The sequence below is a fragment of the Pinus tabuliformis genome, chromosome 8, assembly GCF_031772625.1.
Source record: "Pinus tabuliformis cultivar Carrire ecotype Pingquan chromosome 8, CPIR1, whole genome shotgun sequence".
Classification (NCBI taxonomy): domain Eukaryota; kingdom Viridiplantae; phylum Streptophyta; class Pinopsida; order Pinales; family Pinaceae; genus Pinus; species Pinus tabuliformis.
In genome coordinates this window covers 729,537,014-729,560,317 of record NC_142294.1, presented here as the reverse complement: position 1 = coordinate 729,560,317, position 23,304 = coordinate 729,537,014, and the positions used below count along the sequence as shown (strand labels likewise).

Genomic DNA, 23,304 nt, shown 5'->3' with positions numbered 1-23,304 from the left:
ACCAAATCAAAAATATTGCAAGTAGGAATCTCAGAGAGAATAAACTTGAAAATGCATGAGAATAGGAATAGATTCAAGAGGTTGCAGAGAGAGGGACTAGGACCATTCAGACCAACGAAAGCCACGAATAAAACCCAAATCACTGATAGATAAACTTGAACAAAATCATGGGAAACCCTATTCGTAAGTTGCATTCTCCTGATTTTGAGAAACACACTAAAGGTACTGGCTCCAACTAACTTAGTAAGATGGGCAATAATAGTGGACTCAAGGAACATTGACAAGGTGTTATTACTCCAATTGATCCTAAAGAAGGCCAGTGAGAGCAGATTTTGGATATGTTGAAATTACGTTGCCAAATGTATGTCCCTTGTTGCCTCTACAGCATCACACGAACCAGAACCTGCACAACAAAACTTGGAGGTTCCTTCTGAGTTAATAGAATGAATAAGACCTTGTGGAAATAGAATTCAAGAAGGCAGCAAAGGAAGAAGACGGATCAAATATTTGAAGCAATCCTACAACTATTGTTGTGATGAAAATAACATCTGGAATTGCTCTACAAGTTTGTTGTGTAACAAATTTTGGGTTACTGATATGACATATCCAAAAGATGGCTATTCAGGGCACATACAGCCCCATTCATAGTGCAAGATTCCAACTGAGAATGCAAATCTGCAGACACTGCTAAACCATGTTCAGGTAGAGTTGGAAGGATTGAAAAAACTGATTGACATTTTGATTCCTGACTCAGACATGAATTCAAACCAAAACAATTTCGTATGTTTCAAAGAAGAATCCCCGATAAAGCTACCAAAAGGAGTCTAGTTTGATGTGAAGAGAATAGTACAGAGTCAAAGAAGTCTTCATATATCTTTCTTGAAATAGTAGTTTTACTTTTTACCCTTTTGTATCTGCTTCATTTCATTGCAGGACGTAATACTAAGAGAAGCAAGAATGGAGGTAGACTATGCTTATCAAGTTCAATTATACAATCCATGTTTAGATAAAATGCATGTCGGGTTAAGCTATTGAAATGATAGCCACAAATAAAGAGTATAAATCTATTAATTAACCCCAAAGGTTCCAACTCTGGCCAGAATATGCAGCCCTGTTTAGGAAAATATCCACGACTTCCCGAATAAAATCCGGCTAAACATCTTGTCCATAGTATAAATAATCACACAGCTTAAGCAACTGCTTTAATTATTCTATCCAGCAGGAAGCCAAAACTGAAACGTACAGTTGTTCCTGTATTATAGATGTTGATACATGTTTGGACTGTGGTCAGGCATTGACTGCCATGTCAAATACAAGAAGTGCTTCCCACAAGCAGTAAGACTAACCATGAAAGAAGTGTACAATGTGAAACAAAATTGAACCATTAGGCTCAAATCTTTGAAGATTTGACAGCAGAATGCCGTGACCTCATGATTCACCATCCCCCAGAGCTCCCGCAGGAGCTTCCAATGTTTGGACATACTTCCTGGACTTGAAGCTTAATTATACGTCCGCCTGACGATTTCAAGATGTCAATGCACTCAAACAAATCTGCATCACAAGTTAGCAAAACCCACTCAAGATCATCATCTAAATACCTCAGATTAATTGGAATTGTCTCCAACTGGAATCGTTTTACCACCTCCTCACAGAGTTCTCGAAATGCCATATGTGGAGTCAATTTGAAACGAATAGTATCATCTTTATATGTTGCTTTCACCGTCGTTAGCATGCTGTCATCTTGAATGATTCTACCAGTTTGCAATCTACCTGCTGGAAATATATTTTCTGATCCTTGATCACTTCTGTTTTTTGCAATCAAACCTTGATTTAGGGAGCTTGATAGGCTATCTTCTTGAAGAGATTTCCGGTTGACACCTGCATTTTGAGAACTGCGTAGGGCCATATCCAAACATTTAAAGCTAGAAGATCTAATAGATAATCCCACACCTCTGTCACTCAGGACTTGTTCACTGTATGCCCTTTTTAGAACAGGAAAAGAACCTGGTTCTTTATGACCATAAACCTGTCCATTCTCTCTAAATATTTGTGGACTGACACATGCATATGTGACTGGATCATTTGGTTCAGCTTCAGTTGACCAAGGATGATTTGAACTTGAGCTTTGGCTACACTCTGAAGATTTAGATGTCACAGAGATGCATGTGGGTGATCCAAATCCCTTTGACCCAACAAAGCTCTTAGCTGTAACTTGTGCATTGCTTATATGACGTTCTTCCTCCTGTGAAAATTGGCCTTCAACAGAGACTGCACGCCCTCCATGTGTAAACGCTTCAGGATGAACATGATCCCCCGCTTTCTCCTTACACACTAATACTGAAGGCAGGCTCATAGCTAAACCAGCTACTGATAAATTTTGAGAAATTGGTAATTTCTCGGGCACGGAACAATACAGTCCATGAGGAGTTTTATCAGTGAAAGTTTCTTCATGGCTACGAGTTGGAGCTACATTAGCCATATGACTAGTTTCACCTTTTATATCAGCACTAGCAGTCCATAAATTTGGTATAGAAGTTGAAGAGAATGCACCACTTTCAAAGGGGCCAATTCTAAATGCCCCCTCTACACCCTGTACTGATTCAATTACCCCTTGCAATCTCCTTAGGGAACGGTGCACCTTGCTGATCTTGCGTGAAGGCCACCTGGAGATTCCATGCTGCCTACAGATTCTTTTCAATGTAGTTGGACACACTGCAACAACACAATAACATCTCAGCAAAACTGAAAACAATGCATTCAGGTTCAGCACATATTTTCTTAAAGCCAAGATGTTGAAAGATAACACTTATACATCGAGCAATAATATGAGCTTAATGCCACATTGATGCAGGTTAAAACCCGGACGCAATGCTCAAAAGTCAGAAAGGGACGTTTCCATTTACGCTATAAACAGTTACAAAACCCTGACATTCCCACAAAATCGTACATATAAAGACCTGAGACAACTATAATCAGATTTTTTCCCCAGCTTAGTAAGACACCGGTTCCCAATTGTCGGGTTCTCTGCATAAATGTCTAAGCAAATTCCAGCTTGCCATTGCCCACCTTGCCAATTCATGCATCCCATTCGCCTCCTTTTTGCCCTTGGAACTTGAAAATTTGGAATAGCTCATATCAAAAAGGGAAGCCATAGTTTACTCGCGACATCAAATTGGGATAAATCATAAAAGGGTGCCATCACTATTCTCCGACCATGCAACAAAGAGGGTGGCTAATTTAATTTTAAACAATTACAGAATCAGATCAACAACATCCACCTGTTTCTGCTATACTATAGGTGAGCTACAGATGCAACAAATCTCTGGTATTAAACGGAAGAAAATTGCAACTAACAGAGGGGACAATGCCTCACTTATTGCCATAAGACTAAAGGTCACAGAGGAATTGGACAAACTCTTTGGCAGTAGAACTAATACCTACCAAGAATCTCATTAAAGGTTAAATTTTGTAACGAAGATCTGCTAACATTGCACAAATGCAAATGTTTTACAACAAGAATGCTAATTTTCTCCACTTTAAATAAGCAATAGCATATCCCTAGTTACTGAGAAAAACGATGCAAAAATATAATATAGAATGTAAAACATTTTTTCTCCCAACATGCAATGGCCAAGCCAAAACTTGACTCGTAGTAGACATTAACTTTCAAGTATGCACATTTTTAAAACGGTGTTTAAAGCTTTGGAATTATCAAAAATTGTATCTTCTGTTTCACGATCCTAACTTTCATATCTTAAACAGGGCTAATGATTAATCAATTTATGTAGGCATTGAACAACTCAAAAGTGGCTCAGATGTTTGACTTGGAAAAACTGAAATTAACCCCACCAAAAAAAAAAAAAAACTGAAATTAACCAAATACCTATGCTGTGGGGGCACTCTCCCTCCTCCTTCCTCCTACCCCACAAGTGCTTCGCTCCCAAACCATGTTCCCGAAGGGAGTGTTGGGTGCTTCGGAACAGGGTTCCTTAACGCTCCCTTCTAGAAGTTTTCATCGGGAGCATGCTCCATTTAAAAAAATTGCTCCCTGCCCATTTCGGGAGAGCTTAGGGAATGTCACTCCTGGGGCGGTCCCTGAGCAATCGCAGAACGGTCCCGTAATATGTCAAAAGCCTGAATGTACAGTGATGTGTGGTTTGACGGTAAGTCACATGGGCGAAGCCTGGGCGGACCGAAGTTCAAATCTCATTGAGTACATTAGCCTGCTGTGGTGGCAGCTAGAGGGGCGGACTCCCCTTTCCCGTTGAGTCTGCTCTTGCTAAAATCATAGGAACTTAGCATAACTGATTTGCAGGTGATTGGTTATGCTCTTGGTGTTATAGTGGCAGCAGTGAGGTTTGATCCTGGGTCTCTCCTAGATTAGGCCAGGCAGTTACCGATTCACCATGTGGTATAAAAAAAAAAAAAAAAAATATGTCAAAAGCCTGAAAATAAAAACAAAAATACTTCACAAGTGCTCCCTGTGATGAGGGGCACTCGGTATTTTTGTTATTATTTTTTTTAATAAGGGTGTTTAGGAACTAAGTCAAGGTTCCAAATGGATCTAAAAAGTGTGGCTACGGTATTTTAGAATTAAAATACCTTCTGTTTTTTTCTTCATCTTATTTCTCATTTCATTCATTTTTGCTGGGAGGGTTTTGTCGGGGACTATTGCTGGCTTTTGAGGAGATTGAAGACTGTTATAGGGAGATTGATTGAAGAGCTTGGAAGGGATTTGAAGGTTGTCATTTGTGAGAGTTTGGAAGGGAGATTGAAGGCTTCCACAGTTATATTCGACCACCATTGGAGAGCTATAAAGGTAGGTTCTAAAGCCTATTCTTGTTTTTTTTTGTTTAAATTTTCATGTGTTGTAAACTAGTATATTATGGGAGTGGCATGAGAGGGTGCTGGGTGGTAATTTTTGCTTTGAGAATTAAGAAGAACATAGGTATGCTTAAGGTTAGATCACACTTCCAACAATGTTGCTAAATCCTATGTCTTATATCAAGGTTTGAGGCAAATTGTGAATTTGGGAATACACGAGGTGATTGTTTTTTATTATTTCTTGAATACAATTCATCATTTATATTCAAGATCTCTCCCCTTATATACAAAGTTAAGTCAGATTTTCAAGTGGATTTATCAATTGAATCAGTCTATCCTGATTCGAAATGGAGCATTATATTGTTTGTCCTCCATCTTGATGCTTTCAGAGTGGAAAAATAAGAGGAATTAGCGCACAAAAACATTTTTTACCAGTGGGACCCAGTGTGGCAAATTGGGGTTGAAACCTTCCGAGAGCATTTTGAGGCATCAAACGAAGCTTTATGGGGGTAAAACTCTGTCGCATTAACGTCGCACCCTTTTTCATATTCTACACACACAGACTTTTCCAACAGTGCAAGAGTCACGTCAATCGTAGTCCATATGCAAAAATTATGGCACTCAAAGGTTGACCTTCCTGTTTTTACCACCATAATTCGAGAGGATGTCACATCAACCCCCATTATTCATTAAAAATGCGCTAGCCACATGATTATGATGAAAAAGACTCTAGAAAAGTCCATATTGTAACTCTAGTTAAGAGTTGAGGTAGTCAAACCTAACCACTAGTAGGCTATCGAGTTGTGTTATAACTAGGCCAATAAGAGGAAAAAGGGGTTTCATTCTTTTCAAGTGCATTTGTTCCATAGATGAGCAAAAATAACCAAGAGGGATAGGAGATAGAGCACATAGAGAAGATTTGTGCATTGTACAGTGTAATAGGCCATGGGCCACGGGGCATACTTCTTTGTACTTGTAGCCATTTTCTATTCAGAGAAAGAGGGCAGAGCAGCCTCACTTTCCAACTAGGTTTTTTTCCCAAATGTTGAAAAATGTGTAACTAGGTTCGGTCTTCATAAATATGAAATGTACTTTTGATTCTTGTATATTGTAAAATAAAATAAAAATTATTATTATTATTTTTGGAGCATGGGTTTCATGCTCAAGGTCTTTTATTTTAGAGGTCAAGCACCCATTGAGTGCTTCTAGGATTTGTCCTAGGTCAAGAAGTCAAAAGAGTCATTATCATAAGTTGAAGACCCCATCGGGCACATTGTAACTTGTAAAGAAAATTATTTTTTTCGTTAAAAGTGTCAAAATACACTTCGAGACCAAGTCAGACTAGCAACTGGGAAGTCGGCCTAATTTGAGGAGCCGCATCCACCTTACAAGGCCTATATAAAGGAGGAAACTCGACCTCCTTGGAAGACATTCATCAATCACTCATTGAAGCGAAGGAGGAAGAGGAAGAAGGCAATGAAGAAAGAAGAGGACAAAGAAGACTTGTTTCTGGGCTATTTCTCTCTCACACGTGCAAAGGAAGGCTAGGGTTTCCACTGCTGGTCTAGGGTTTTCATCTGCAGGTTCGATCTTGAAGAAGAGAAAGAAGGTCAACGAAGGTCACGTTAGGCCATCCTCAAGCACCAAAAGAAAGAGAAATCCAAGCGAATGTTTGAAGAATTTTTGGGAGGACATAATAAGCTCACACGTGTGACAGCAGTTACTGCTAGGAGGGCCAAAAATTTCAGACATGCAGTAGAGGACGAAATTCTGACGCTGGGGGTCGAAGTTGTGCTGCTGTAAGAGATTTAACTGGGTTTGACTTGGACAAAGGAAGCACATCATCCAGAAGGGTTGGACTTGGTCTTGGAGGGTGTTGGTCTTGGTCTAGAGGTCTTGGAATTCGTCAATTGAAGAATCTATAAGAAGAGAAGAGATTTGCTAGTTTTCCTCTCAAGTGGAGAGGTTTTGGCCCTGGCTTGCAGCGTACATTTTGTGTTATTATTCTTTTTGTTTTGGTAGTTGTTTGATGATATACAAACATAGTAAAAAGTAAAGAAGCTAATAAGTAAGAAAAAGTAAAAAGAGATCACAAGCAGTTATCAAGAAAAGAGAAATCACTCTAATCATTGCCCTATAGATTTCTCAACACCAAAAGGGTTTCTTAGGTCATATCTTGTGTCAAATCGTGGTTTGTGAGTTTTTATTTCACCGTTCTCTATTTTCTGCATAGTTTTAATTTGCATGCATACACAATTAATAGTAATCTACATATCCATAAATCTAAAGAGAAATAAAACTCTAATAGTGTAGATTTTGAATTTTTAAATATAGTTTTATCAGATCTGTCGTGATGAATTGTCGAGCGGAATATCCACAACAGTTTACGAATCAATCCCCAAGAAGAAATGTCTACATGTTCTCAAATCAAACAGCCTGAAGGTTGATCACATGGCTAGTTTGAGGTCAAGGCTAAATCAAGGTGAACTTTGGTGACAGGGGTAAAATGGGTATGTCCCCTTTCCTTAACAGGGGAAAAAGGGGTGGATTCTTTGTAAATTTTGGTTTTTGTTAGGTCAATATTGGCGAATGTACAAGTGGAATATTATAGATATTGTAGCATTTTGTTCAAAAGCTTCAAGGTCAAAATTTTGTAAATGGTCGTTAAAAAATATTTCATTCCAACCATGTCCATTGGTTTCAACTTGCTTATGTAAATCATGTATTTAAATTGAGCTTTAGCTCAGTGTCTTTTAAGATAATAGCTATTCTCAGATCTTGTTTTAAAAAAACAAAAGTAAACTAATACATTACATTATTCAGTACTTGAATGTTCTCTTCTCCTACTCTTACCCTTTTCTCCTCCATCATTCTACTGTAGGAAGCACGTTATTATCAACAACATGATTCAACAAGCATGATGGTTATGTCAATGTGGTATATCCTTTTGATTCCATTTTTTATTGCGATGGTGGTGTTGGGATTTGAAGTTCATCAAAATACCCATGATAATGAGGAAGAAATAGAAGCAGATAGGACATACCGTGGAGAGGAGGAAGAAATGGAATAGGGTGATGATATGAAAATAATAGTGATGATGTAAATGTTCAAAAATCCAAAGAGATCTCAACACCCTTGTGGAAGTATGTGACAAGGCTTAGGGGAGGGAAAGGGAGTGCAACCACAAAATTTATATGCCCCCATTGTCATAAAATTTACACAAGTTCCTAAACCTATGTGAGAAAGAATTACTATGCGATGAAGTGCCAACCAAAGACAAAATCAAATATCAAAAGGAACAAGCAACATGAAACAAATCCAAAAAAATCAAGGGTTGAACATGAGAGTTCACAAAGAATGTTCAATAGTCGATCCCCATCCCCCCATCCAAGTGGATTCTTACCTTCACATTCAAGGCATATAACAATATTTGATTTCTATGAATGTGGTGTACCATTCAATGTTCTTCACTTACCTTATCGGGTTGAAATGGTACAAGCCATCAATGGTGTGATCTAAGAGCCTCGAGTATGACAAAGCTAGAACCTTGGGACTTGATAGGGAAAGAGAAAAAATTCATAATGCTCTAGGAAAACTTACAAGTGCTTGGACTCATTATGGGTATCAACTATATCTGATGGTTGGACAAATGTTAAAGGCGAGCCATTAATAAATATTCTTGGCATGTCTACTAGTGGTGCGGTCTTTGTTTCATCCCGTGACAACTTAGATCGCCACAAGACCAGTGTTAATATTGCAAAATCCTTAATGAAAACCATTCAAGAGATTAGGCCCTACAATGACATTCAAATCCTCACTCATAATGTTGATAATTATAAGAAAACAAGAGCAATCATTGAGGATAGGTACCCCAATATATTTTGGATAGAGTGTTTGGTTCACACAATGAACCTTTTAATGCATAATATCAGTGTTGATAATATTGGTATCGGCGAGGGCCCTGGAAACATCTTATCGACAATATCGGGAAATATCGACAAACATTAAAAAAAAAAAAAAAAATAAAATAAAATAAAATAAAAAAAAATCAATTTTTCAATTTTTTAAACATATCCAATATTTTGATATTATCAACACTGTATAATATCATTAAAATGAAGGACCATGATTATAGATGGAATGGTGCTTTATACAAGAGAGGGAAGACAAGGATAAAATTTATTACCAACCATGCCATGGCCCACTTCATTTTTAGTAATCACTCCAACTTGGAGTTACTAAAGTTGCAAAAACCAAATTTGCTAGCTATTACGTCACCTTTAGGTGCCTTTTGAAGGTAAAAGAGGCATTGGCCAGTATGTTCCCAAGTGATTTATTGCAGGATTTGAAAGATAAAGTTACATCCACATATGACAAACATGAATTCCAAGAGGTGGACACAATGGTCGATGGTCAGTTTTAGCAATAGGTTTGGTATATTTTGTTGTTCACCAAACCCATTTACAATATGATTCGATTTGCAAATACAGATTAGTCGGTGATTGGGGAGGTGTATGAGTATATGGATAGCACGCTAGGCCAGATCAAAGATATTGTTGAGTTGAGAAATGCCATCTTATATGATCGTAGCCATAAGCTTGTTGTCAAAATGTGGGATAATCTTAATGTTCCAATTGATACCCTAGCATCTGTTACACTAAAATATTATTCTCTATCTTGTTTGGGCCAACCAACACTTGGAGGTGGGGTTAGGAGAAAACCACACATAGATCCAGAAGTCCAAAATGGGGACATGGATACATATTTGCATTAGACAAGTTGAACAATAATATTAACTTAATGAAAGTTGTAACCTCAAAACGAGAACTCTAGCCTAGAAAATCCTTATTTTTGCACAAAAACATGAAAAAATACCTTGAAATCGAAAAGCAATGATGTTGTATCACCCCTTTTAGGGTTAACATTCCAACATTTTTCATTCATGGCATTAAAAAAAAAAATCATGATCATGGAGAACCTTAAAATTCCAATAATTTTCAACCAAGTATTAAAGATCAAATAGCATAATTCTGAAAAACCTCAAAATTTTCACATTTTTCAACTATGGAATTAAAACCAAATATCACGAGTGCACAAAATCTTAAAATTTTCACATTTTTCAACCCATGGCATTATAAAACAAATATCATGATTAAAAAACTTTAAAAATAAATGCCTAAATCAAAGAGTAATTCTACTAAGAGCAATTTATTTTTTTAAAGGCTAAAAGTATAACTCTTTTAAAATCTCAACCTAAGACAACTTGACAAATTTTCATTAGGGTACTAAAATTGCAATGTTTTTTAATTGTGACTTATAAAATTATCATGAATGTACACAAAATCATGAAAAACACCTTTATTTAAAAAAAAATGGATATCTCTCAATGTCGTCCTTTATTGGAAATGCATTAGAGAAGTTTTATTATTGTAGTTCGGCAGGAAAAATGTATTATAAAACTACTTATGCACGAATTTGTGTGGAGATGGATTTCAGCAAGGGTTTTTCTACTGAAATTAATATGTCCACTCCAAATTATGTGTGGACTCAAAAGAGTGTGCTATGATACTAGGCAAGTACTCAAAAACTGCCCAAATCGTTTGTAGAACAACGATTCCTGGAAAAATAACCAGAGATCTACATGGTGGGAGGGAGCTCAGTACAAGCATTACATGGTATATAAGGCAAAAGAATCTTAGGATGAAGGAGAAGCAAAGGAAATTCAAGAAGAAAATACTGATAAAGAGGATTCTTCTAAGCAATCAACAATCAGTGGAGAAGAAGCGCATGGGGACCCTTCAAATTCAGCGGCAATGCAAGAAAGAATTCCAATGAAAGATGAACATCCCCCTAAATCCCCAAGTAAAATCACTAGAAAAAGCCATTTCTTGGGCAGATAATGCAGATAAGGAAGATATGGAAAATAACAAGGTTCATGCATCAAAGGATTCACTAAACGCAGCAGAAATTGTAGATTGGATTAAAGTGGGGAAAAAAGAAAAATATTTCGCCAAGAAAAACCAGAAGTCGGTCTAAATTAAAGTAGCGGGTAATGGAGTGTACATTATAAATGTATGTTGATTTTAGCAGTTTTTTGGAAAATTTTCAATTAAGAAGAGCCAAAAAATTTTGCTTCATGGGATAATCATTTGAGGGTTTGGATTGAGCCTTTGTGCTCAATCTCAAACTAGCAAGGAATATTGGCCTTATTGAAGAAATGTAACAGTTTTGGATCGGATCTCAGCTCTCTTTTTTAATAAAATTCTCATACCTGTTTCTTTGAAAAAAACATAGATGCAATGTAAAATCTTTTAACTTTTAATCAAAAATATGAATATTTTTTCGGAACAAATTAAAAAAAATAAATGAATAAATTGACTAGAACTAAAAAAATAAATGTAATTTTAAAAACAAAAAAAACAAGCTAAAATGCAATGAATTTTAAAAAATGGTTTAAAAATAATAATAATAATTAAAAAATCTATATGCCCATAGGGCGTAGAATAGACGGTGACACAAGTATTTTGTTAAAGGTCATCAATTCGAAACTCTGTGGGAAAACACCAGTCATGATAAGCGCTGGTGGGGCCAAGCCAAGTACGATCCTCAAGTGATTTTGATAGCTTAGATGTCTCTAGGTCGCAGCTACTCAAAACATGGGTTAGGCATGCTAGTCATTTAAGGATTCGCATAATCTAGCAAACAAAAACAAAAAAAAACTAAAAAATCTATATAAAAAATAATATTAAAATAAATAAAGTCTAAAAATACATATATATTAAAAACAAAAAAAATTAAGCTTATAAGAGAGCTCAATTGACGATTGTCGTATTATGAAATATTATGTAAACAATAAGATTCAAAGTTCAAATCCCTTTAGGCCATCCAAAAAAAATCAATAAATATTTCTTTTAAAAATTTAAAAAAACATCAATATATATTTCATTTTAAAAAAACAATAAAATATATATTAAAATTTAAAAAAAAAAAAAAACAAAACAAATTTTAAAAATAAATTAATTAATTAAAAATTAAAATAAACAAAAAAAATTAAATAAAAACATATATAATAAAAAATATTTAAAATTAAAAATATATATATTAAAAAAATTAAAATATTTAAAAAATAAAACATATTTATTTAAAATAAAAAAACATCATTATATATTTCTTTTATTTAAAAGATAAATAAAATATATATTAAAATTCAAATTTAAAATAAATAAATAAATAATTGTTTAAAAAAATAAATAAATAAAAATATATAAATAAAAAATATTTAATATTTTAAAAATAAAACATATTTATTTAAAAAAAATGGAAAAAAAAAAAACATAGAATAGAAGGTGATGGTATACTGTTAAGTCACTCGGTGATGTGAAAGTTATTGGTTCGAAATTCAATGGACCAGGCCAAGTATGGTCCCCATGTGATTTTGATCCCTCTATTCTATGTGGGGCATAGAATAGAGGGTGATGGGATGTACTGTTAACTCACTCAGTGATGTACAGGTCACTAGTTCAAAATTCCATGGGAAAAAATCCAGTTATGTTAAGGGAAAGTATAGACCAAACCAGCTATGATACCCATATGATTTTGATAACTCGCCAGACCAAAAATTAAACCTATAATCTTCTTAAAAAAACTATTCTAAATTGTTGAAGTTTTACACTGTCGGCAAACTCCACATGGACTTTTTTTTTATGGTTTTAATTATTTTTTAAAAATTATTTTTTGAAAATTTCTATGTTTGATTATTATTTTTTCCAATTTTTTATTAATAATTCTGTTTTAGAATATTTTTTTTAATTGATAATAAGACAAAACACTCTTTTTCCTTGTGTGTTTTTTAATTTGATTTAAACAAAAGGAAATAAACCTTTTTTTAAAAACAAAACAAAAGCGTGTTCTAAAAATCTGTAAATCCCACATGCATTGTTTGCAACACGTACTTTTATTATTTTGTTTTTTAATTTGTTTGGTGGTTTTCATATGTTTGGTTTATCGTTTTAATTCAATTTTTAAATCTAACTTTTAATTTGTATTTTTTTTTAATTTTAATTGGTTTTTTTAATTATTTTAATTTTATTTTTAAATTGATTTTGTATTTTGTTCGAATTGCAAATTACATTACAAAGATATAGATATCATGATAGACGATAAGTTTACATTTTATTTTTAAATTGATTTTGTATTTTTTCAGATTGCAAATTACACTACAAGGATATCATGATAGACAATAAGTTTACGGAAACAGAGAATATGACTTCAATCTATCACAATAGAAACCAGATATCCTGGCTAGCATTAAAATAGATAAAGTGATATCAAAGAAAATTATTGTTCAATCTATCACAATAGAAACCAGATATCTTGGCTAGTACTAAAATAGATAAAGTGACATCAAAGAAAATTATTGTTGAACAAAACAATGACCTACCACAAACCATTTACCACAAAATGAATAGAAGATGATAGATGAGCATAAGAATCAAATGAAGTCACGAGAGTAGGGTCCCTAGCACTTGTTCCTATAGGTTTAGAGGGTTTAGGGTCACATTGGAGGTGACTTTCCAAGTGTGCAATGCAAGCATTCAATCTCTCCGAAGAGTATTGTTGATGACACTGAATCTTGCTCATATCATTTAGGAACGAGATAATGTCATTCATGTCTTCTCTCTTCTCCTTCAAGACTCGACCGAGCAGAGTCTTCAGTGGATAATGTACAGTGACTAAGTGCATGTATTGCTTCTTTCATCCCATGGTGTGACCAAGTTATGGTAACCAATTAAAAACCTCTATAATGAACTTTGTATCTAATAAGCTTGACGGTCTTGAGCCACATGAGTTTTCAACTAGTGACTTTCCTCTCTGGTATTAGGAGAGGACGTTGAATGGTATTGGGCTACTGCATCTTAAGCCTCAGTTGCACGCAGTCGGTTCTTCATCTAACTAAGAGAATAGAAAAACAAGAATCAAAACCACAACAATTCCCTAACAACATATACGCTGACACGCCAGACTCAACAGGGGCCAAATCTGAGAATGTTGAGAAGATGATGCAACGAAAACCATCAAGGCATCCTGAGGACCCCATGCATGCACGCTCCATAGGACTCTCACCGCACCGAGAACCAAAATTCTACACTAACAAAAAACCAAAGTCCCATGTAAGAGACTTTCCCTCCTACATCGAAATTCACCAAGGGTCATCCAAAAGCCCTGCCCCAAACACTTTATTAACTAACCAATGAGACGTTGGCCGGAAAAAGACATATGTTTTTTATTTATTAATAATAACACAACACTTTTTTTCCTAATGTGCTTTTTAATTTGTTTTTTCGCTTAGAGGATTCTAAGGTCCTCGCTAGGTTTGATCATTTCCATCTCTGAAAATTAAGATAAGCCATCAAGATTGAAAAGAGAAGTAAGACTCTTAATAGGGACGATGGGTGGAAGTTAAGCAGTTCGTGGGTCCCTTCTCTTTGTTCTTAACCCCTGGGTTTTTCTCCTTTATTTCCCCATTTCCTGGTTGGTTTGTGTTCTGTTCTAGGTCTCTTTTCTTTTATTTATTTTTAATTTATTTTGATATTGAATTTATAGGTTTGTATTATTAATAATATTATTGTTGATAAACGTCTTTCGAATTAATCACGTCATTAGGATTAGGTCAACGTTTCGAACCAACCAATGTGGTTCACCCTCAGGACAAGGTGAAAAAATCATACAATCTTCATGAATAAATAGTAAGGATGCATCATTGCCCAAAGTTAGTAGTTGAAAACTAGCCCTTGGAGAATGAACCACATTGGTTGGTTCGAAAGGTCGACCTAATCCTAATGATGTGATTAATCCAAAAGACATTTATCTACAATATGAATCACAAAAGTCTCAAATCTAACCATATTATTATTATATAATTTACCCTTTCTTATTAGATAAATATAATTTTTAATCCATCATTATTTATTTTTAATATAATTTTAATATTTATTTTTAATATGATTTCAATTGATAGGGTAATTGAATCTTAGTAAATTATATAATAAAATATTAGGAATTGTTAATAATTTCTGAATAATAAAAATAGATATTAAATAAATTAAAATTAAATTCAAAAATAACTAATTAATAAATTGTTTTTTATCCTTTAACGTATCTTTTCATTTATTTTTCTTTTTTGACCGTTGGAAATTTATCGTTGCATCTCTCATATAAATTAAGGGTCTCTTGATCTTGCTCCTCATTCTGGTCTTGATCTTGATGATGAACCTAGATAAAGGTTCAAAACGCGTCGACCCTAAGTTTTTTATGTGATTTTTCCTGAAGATCTTGGTTTATATCATGAATTACAAAAGCATCCCATCTGAGATTATTTTAATTATTTTTTTATAATTTTTTTAAATCTAATATATAATCTTATTTTTTATTTTTTAACAGTCTAGATTCATTTTAAATCTCATCTACCAAGCCCCCGAAATTTAGAGTTAAGATGGGATCTCACCTAGTACTCTTACATTCCATAATGGATTTCCTCAAGTCTTTAAATAGGCTTCAACACAACAAACACTATGAAAAATATCATGAACTTGTAAACCACAATAATTTTATAGTTTAATTTAACTTTATAATTTTATAGTCAAAATTATAATTAATCATTTTAATTTTTTTATCAATAAATTTTAATAAATAATAATAATAATACAGCTTGAGTGGGCCTAATATACAGCTTGACTGAGCCTAATGGTTAAGAGCATGTGTTTCTTCCTAAGAGGTCACAGGTTCAAAACTAGAGGGGGTAGAGTATGTATGCCTTCATAGACTTAGCAGTCAAATCGTTGCACGGAGGTGGGTCCCTTGTCCCACAAACAAGGGGGTCTCATTTACAAATTTGGTGTCTAGCTTGGTCGTGACCTTAAAAATGGATAATAATAATAAAATTATTTTTTTTTAATGTGTATTATTTAAAATTAAGGGTATGTTTTCTTTTATTTTTTATTTTAGTGCTTATTCTCAAAAAAAAATGCTTTTCCTCTTAATCTTTTTTTTAAGTGTTTTTCAATCATTTTTTAAGAGTAAAAAGGTGATTTTTTTTATTTTTTTAAAGTAATTTCTTCCCTCAAAAAAATATTTGCAATTTTTTCCTCTAATGTAAATTATTAAAAAAAAAATTTAATAATTATACAATGTCAGTTTTAGATTTTATGTTTTTTTATTTTTGATGGTATCAATCATCAAGGTTATAATGTCAATTAATATGGTATTTTTACCCCAAAAATAAAATAAAATTTGAAAAACATTAAAAAAGCAAGTATTTAAAACAAACAAACAAACTTTAAGTATTGAGTTGTAGGTATTTTGTAGTTAGTCGAAAAATGTTTGAATTTTAACCCTAAAAAATAGAGTGATGTTGCATCACCACTTTTGTGTTTCTACGTGTTTTTCATGTGTTCCATAGTCATGATATTTGGCCTTTAATGCCATAATTGAAAATTGTTTGAATTTTAACCCTGAAAAGACCAAAAAAAAGGTGATGTTGCATCACCGCTTTTGCATTTCCAGGTTTATGTCTTTTGCAATCATGATATTTGGTTTTTAATGCCATAGTTAAAATATGTTGAAATTTTAACCTTAAAATGAAAAAATAGTGATGCTATATCACTACTTTTCCAAATCACACATTAAAATCATGATTTGATGCAAACACCAAAAAAACAAGAACTTGGTAAAATTCTCATTAAGTTGGTAACATTGTTGTTAGTTCCTAATGAGTGCTCAAGTAAGAATCCAATTGAGCAAATACATTAGTGAACATGAAGTCTTTGGCAATTTGCATGCATCTCAAAGTCAAAATAGGTTGAATTATATCATGCATTGTAATTTTTATAGGAAATGTTTGGTTCTCCCGTATTGTATGGACATCAGTGTACTCAATAGTCCCTTTGACCTACTTTGTGGTCATTAGTTGGACATAAATATAATTATCTTATCTTATCGAATGGTGGAACGTGGATGGCTCCTCTACCACACATCAGCATAAATTGGTGGTGATAGTGCTTTCACAAGTTGTTAACACTTCACCACAAAGGTGTTGGAGCCCCTATAGCATCTTTGACAACATTTAGACAAACAACTTGAATGTAGACTGAGCAAAAAGCTTGGTTCATGCATACTATAACTTCATCTTGTTGTCCCCTTTTTGTGAAGTAGCAAAAAACAATAGAACATATGTGACTTTGTTAAAATTGGCAACTAGGGTCAAACTCCACTTGGGTCATCTTATTTATGACAGTTGATATTTTTCTTGGATTCCTCTCTCCGAGAGGTATAAGATTGATCTAAAGATCATCCAATTCCGACATGTAAAAATAAAGATATGAATTTATTTGTATTATTGACAAATTGTCAAGGTCGGCCAAGAAGCAAATCAGGGAGTTTTACCCCCAATTCATCCTCAACGTTGCATATAAAAGGAGGAGACCTCAAGTCATTATTTCATTATCTCATCTTCACTCATCTCTCTCTCCTCACTTGATTGGGTACGCAGATTAGGGTAGCCATCTCTCACACGTGCAGAGGAAGAATGAGTTGACTGTGTTGACCAGCGTTCATCGAGCTACAGGGAGGCTTTCTAAGGCTGCGTTGACCAGCATTGACTACGGATTTGGGTGAGGACTTTCTCCTTGGCAAGCCGCAGATTTTGGGCACGAATTTCGAGGTTGTTTAACCCCTGCATTGACCAGTGTTGACTGTCCTAGGGCTGGCCGCAGGGTTGACTTCCGTTTACCAGATTTGACTGGAAATTTTCATACTATTTTGGTTTGTTGTTTAAGGCCGAAGTTGATTGGGTTTGGCCAAGCTGTTTAGAGGAAGAACTATGCCCTATTTGACCAACATTGACTTTTCTGGTTAGGGATTTTCTGCTGTGGTCATAAATTATCAGATTTGTAATTTGTACTATCTGAACTATTGAAGAATATAAGAATAATTGATCAAAGGTTTCCCCACATTGGGGTTTGTCCCTAGCTGGTGCCACATCTTGTGTCCTCTTGTCTTGGCTTGTCTTCTACTGTTTATGTTTATGTTCTATCTGCATTTTACTATCATGCTGATGTGATTGCTAAACTGGATATTGATATTGGGATAATAAAGAAATTGAAGTAAATTTCTCTTAAGCATAGAACATACCAAAAATCAACATGGTATCAGAGCTAAGGTGAAGACAAAGCCCAAGCAAGAGTGAAAGAGAAATCACCGAAGATAGTTGGACAATGATAAAAGGCTCAATGGGTTCCTCATCCCACTTCCCGGCTGAAGACAAGCTCCATGAAAAGTCTGACTATCATGGATGGAAAATGTCTCTCGATCTGACCTTGGAAGAACAAGAAGTGTTGGATTATGTGAAGGGTAAAATCCCTGAGCCTCCTTCAAATGCACCGGCTGCTACGAAGACCAAGTACAATAAGGTTGAAGTCAAAACGAAGAAGATTATCATAGATTCCATTGACAAGCATCTAGTGGACTACATCTCCGATTTGAACACCTCTAAGGAGATCTACAACAGGTTGGTCAACATATTCAAGGTTGGTGATGCAAATCAAATTTTATTTCTCAAAAATAAGTTGAAGGATATTAAGAAGGGCAAGGACAAAGATATTCAATCCTACTCTTTAAGGATCACTGAGATCAAGAATGATCTTCTTTCGATTGGAGAGGTCATTCCTGACAGGGAACTTACTATCACTACCCTTGGAGGACTCCCACCCGAGTGGTATATATTTAGAACCACTATTCTCAACAATGATTGAATTCCATGGTTTGAAGAATTGATGTCAAGATGCATTCAAGAAGAGACAAGAATGGTGGAGCAAGAGATGCCCTCTAATAGAAGCAACCCCACTACTTTCTCCGCGCATGTGGAAAGGAGAAATAATGCAAGGACTAAAGGTCATTTCAATGGAAAGCCTAGATCTAAGGGTGGAAGGAAGGAAGGTGCTTTGTTTGCAATAAGTTTGGCCACTATGCAAGAGAGTGTCCAAATAGAAAGGACACATCGCATGATGATGATCACAATCATTCTAGAGGAAACTTCAACAACAACAATCAAAGGAATGGCAAGTTCAATGGCAAAGGAAAAAGGAATGTAGGACATCAAGGAAATGGTCAACCCTCCAAGAAAGCAAGGAACTCCAGGTATGAAGAATCAATGTTGTTAACAATAAGCAAAAGGAATATTATCTTATATTGGCCCTCTCCACTACCTATCCTCCGGACACTTTGGGGAATTGGCTAATTGATAGTGGTGCCTCATCGGATACAAAGAAGCTCTCTCTAGTCTGATAGAGAAGGAGACAAACTTGGAGATTATTCTTGGAGACGATGCCACCTATCCCGTGAAGGGAGTAGGAAATGTTACCCTTCAATTGGATCAAGGTAACACGACTCATTTACAAGAAGTTCTATATGTACCCGATCTCAAGAAGAACCTGGTGTCCATTTTGGCAATGGAAAACAAAGGATACAAGGTGGCATTCATCGATGGAGAGGTACATGTTTGGAAAAGGAGTTTTAAAAATGCTTTTACTCTTGGGTTCGGGGTTGACACTTTGTATCAAGTTGGAGGAAGTCCATTGGGAGCGATGTCTTGCGACACATCTCTACAATATGAACTATGGCACTAGAGGTTTGCCCATCTTCATTATAAGGCTCTACCCAATGTGACACAGATGGTGACAGGTATGCCCGAGTTCAAAGTAGAGCATGAAGATGTATGTCTGGGATGTGCCGAAGGAAAACTTACAAGGGAATCATTCCCCTCAAGTAATAACAAGACCACAGATATATTGCAATTGATCCACTCTGACATATCTAGTATGATGCCCGTAAACTCTTTGGGAGGATACTTATATTATCTCACCTTTACAGATGATTATTCTCGCAAGACTTGGATCTACTTCTTGAAAAATAAGGATGAAGTGTTCACCAGGTTCCGTCACTTCAAAGCCATGATCGAAAATCCATCCGAGAAGAGAATCAATATATTGAGGACTGATAATGGGACTGAGTATGAATCAAATGAATTCCATGATTATTGCAGAGAAACTAGCATTAAGAGGGAGACTACAACACCATACACTCCCAAGCAAAATGGTGTGGCTGAAAGGAAGAATCGTACTACTGTAGAAGTTGTTCGTGCCATGCTTCATAATCAAGGGCTTCCGAAGTTCCTCTGGGTCGGAGCTGCAAATACCGTCGTGTATATTCAAAATCGATGCCCTCATCAAGCATTGGACTCCAAGACTCCTGAAGAAATATTCACTAGTAAGAAACCTGATGTCTCTCATTTTAGAAATTTTGGAAGTCCCATATATTTTCAAGTACCGAAAGAAAAAAGAAGCAAATTGGGTGCATCAGGGAAGAAAGAAATATTTGTGGGTTATAGCGAAAATTCTAAGGGCTATAGAGTTTATGTGGTTGGTCAAAGGGAAGTTGAGATAATTCATGATGTCACCTTCAAGGAAGATATGACCCTCAGCAAAATCAACAACCTTTCCTTGACAAAGAAGCTGACACTGGAAAACAGGGTGAAAAAGAGGACGAAACGATCTCTGATGTTGATGAACCTATGGATCCTATTGATCCTCCTCCCCAAGAGCCCTCCTCCTCTAAGAGGAGACCCTCATGGCTTAGGGAGACTCTCGAAGATGTCAAGAGACATATTGCACCAAGGGGAACTTTCTGTGAAAGCAAGAAGCCGAACAGGTATCAAGGATACTTGACCGTCATGAGCATTATCATTAATAATGAGCCTTCATCATTTGAAGAAGTCGTGAAGCAACAAGTGTGGAAAGATGCTATGAATGAAGAATATGAGTCTATTATGAAGAATGATGTCTGGAATGTGGTTCCTAGACCCCGCGACTAATCGGTTGTCTCCTCTAAGTGGCTCTACAAAATCAAGCATGGAACTGATGGAAGTGCAGAAAATTTCAAGGCTCGATTTGTTGCTAGAGGCTTTTCTCAAAAGGAAGGTGTAGATTATGATGAGATATTTGCACCTGTTGATTGATACACCACCATTCGCTCGATCATAACCCTTGCTGCCTCGTAAGGATGGAACCTACATCAAATGGATATCAAGACCGCTTTCTTGCATGGTTCGATAAAAGAGGAAATCTATGTGGAACAACCCGAGGGGTTTGAGGTTCATGATCGGGAATCTCATGTATGCAGGTTGAAGAAATCTCTCTATGGTTTGACGCAAGCACCCCGGGCTTGGTATGAGAGGATTGATAGCTATCTGATGAAGCTAAGATTCATTAGAAGTGAAGCCGATCCGAACCTTTAATTTAAGGTTGAAAATGATAAACCTCTCATACTGTTACTTTATGTGGATGACCTCTTTCTGACAGGTGCATACCCTCTCATTCACAAATGTAAGAGGGAGTTGGCTTCTGAATTTGAGATGAAGGACCTAGGACTGATGCATTACTTCTTAGGGTTGGAGGTCTAGCAAAAGCCGGGAAAAATTTTCCTATCTCAAGGAAAATATGTTGTGAAGATATTGAAAAGATTTGGGATGGTGGACTGCAAGCCTGTGACTACCCCGATGGAACTTAACTTCAAGAAGTTATGTGGTAGTGCTGCCGGACCAGAATTGGGAAATGCTTCTGAGTATCGTCAACTCATAGGAGCGCTAATGTTCTTGGTAAACTCCCATCCAAACATATGTTTTGCAGTTAATACGTTGAGCCAAAATATGGTTGAGCCTCATCATACACATTGGATTGGTGCGAAGAATCTTCTGAGATATCTTTGGGGCACAATCACTCATGGTCTGAGATACACTGTTGGAGAAATGAGGCTGCATGGTTATTCTGATGTTGATTGGGTTGGCAATGTGGTGGATCACAAGAGCACTTCTAGATGTTGTTTTTCTTTGGGTTCTACTTCAATATCCTAGATGAGCAAGAAGCAGAAATCGGTTGCCTTGAGCACCATTGAGACCGAATATATAGCTGCTAGTATAGCCCCCTGTGAAGTTGTCTGGTTGAGGAAGCTCTTCAGTGAGCTGTTTGGACATGTGCTGGATACCATCGTGATCCTCTGTGACAACTAGAGTGGGATCTGATTATCAGAGAATCTCGTATTTCATGATCGCTACAAGCACATAGATATCAGGTACCATTTTATCCAAGATATGGTACAACGAGGAGCAATAAGGCTCCATTACATTGGCACTGATGAGCAAGTCACTGATATTCTAACAAAGCCCCTGGTGAAGGTCAAGTTTTTAGCCTTCTGAGAATGACTTGGAGTCGTGGAGAGACCCTCTTCTAAGGGTCCTGTATGATATCGACATTGAACTCTTGGAGCTCCGGGGGCTTGGGGTACTTCTTGGAGCGATGAGCAACCAAAGGGTGAGTGGTTCAACCTTCCCCTAGTGGTTTGATGTGTACAGGGTGAGTGGTTCAGCCTTCCCTTGTGATACCCTGTGGCGACATGTAGGCAAGATAAGTGGTTCATCCTTCTCCTACTGAGACATCCTACCCATGCAATCTAGGACTCATGGGAAGTACCTCTCATCTGGCCAATGAGTAGGGAAATGAGGATAGGGACCATAGTACTACCAATGGATGCATCGTGTACTACTGTATTCCCTATGTTAGGATGACCGATATGGATCTGGGTCCATTGGAACTAACTTCGGGTCAGTAAGAGTGGTATGGGACACTCTTTTATTTGGGATTGACTTCAGATCAGTAGAGAATGGTATGATACATTCTCAATCACTTCTTCTTCTTCATAGTTCAGCAAAGCAAAGCAGTGCATTGATGGCAGAGATAGTACCGACAGGCAGATGGCTTAGCAAATGGAGTTCTCCCTATTTGAGAGGGAGTGTTAAAATTGGCAACTAGGGCCAAACGCCACTTGGGTCATCTTATTTATGATCGCTGATATTTTTCTTGGATTCCCCTCTCCGAGAGGTGTAGGATTGATCTAAAGATCATTCAATTCCGACATGTAAAAATAAAGATATGAATTTATTTGTATTATTGACAAATTGTCAAGGTCGACCAACGAGCAAATCAGGTAGCTTTACCCCCAGTTCATCGTTAATGTTGCATACAAAAGGAGGAGACCTCAAGTCATTATTTCATTATCTCATCTTCACTCATCTCTCTCTCCTCACTTGATTGGGTATACAAATTAGGGCAGCGATCTCTCACACATGGGAAGGAAGAAGTTGACTACGTTGACCGAGCTGCAGGGAGGCTTTCTAGGGCTGTGTTGACCAGTGTTGACTGTGGATTTGGGTGAGGACTTTCTCCTTGGCAGGCCGCAGATTCTGGGCATGAATTCCAAGGTTGTTTGACCCCTGCGTTGACCAGCGTTGACTGTCCTAGGGTTGACTTCTGTTGATCAGATTTGACTGGAAATTTTCGAATTGTTTTGGACTGTTTGGGTTTGTTGTTGAAG

At 36.2% G+C, this 23,304-nt stretch overlaps 1 protein-coding gene across 2 annotated transcripts in view; it reads right to left on the bottom strand.

The window, feature by feature from the left end:
- Positions 1-1,037: 1,037 nt before the first annotated feature.
- The window catches only part of LOC149237653 (protein NLP6-like), a 42,659-nt gene continuing 20,392 nt past the window's right edge, over positions 1,038-23,304 (bottom strand). For both annotated transcript variants that reach the window (XM_089372740.1, XM_089372739.1), the window contains one exon: positions 1,038-2,712. In XM_089372740.1, the coding sequence (XP_089228866.1) occupies positions 1,436-2,712 (1,277 nt within the window). In that variant the 3' untranslated portion in view covers positions 1,038-1,435. The remainder of the gene's footprint in view (positions 2,713-23,304) is intronic.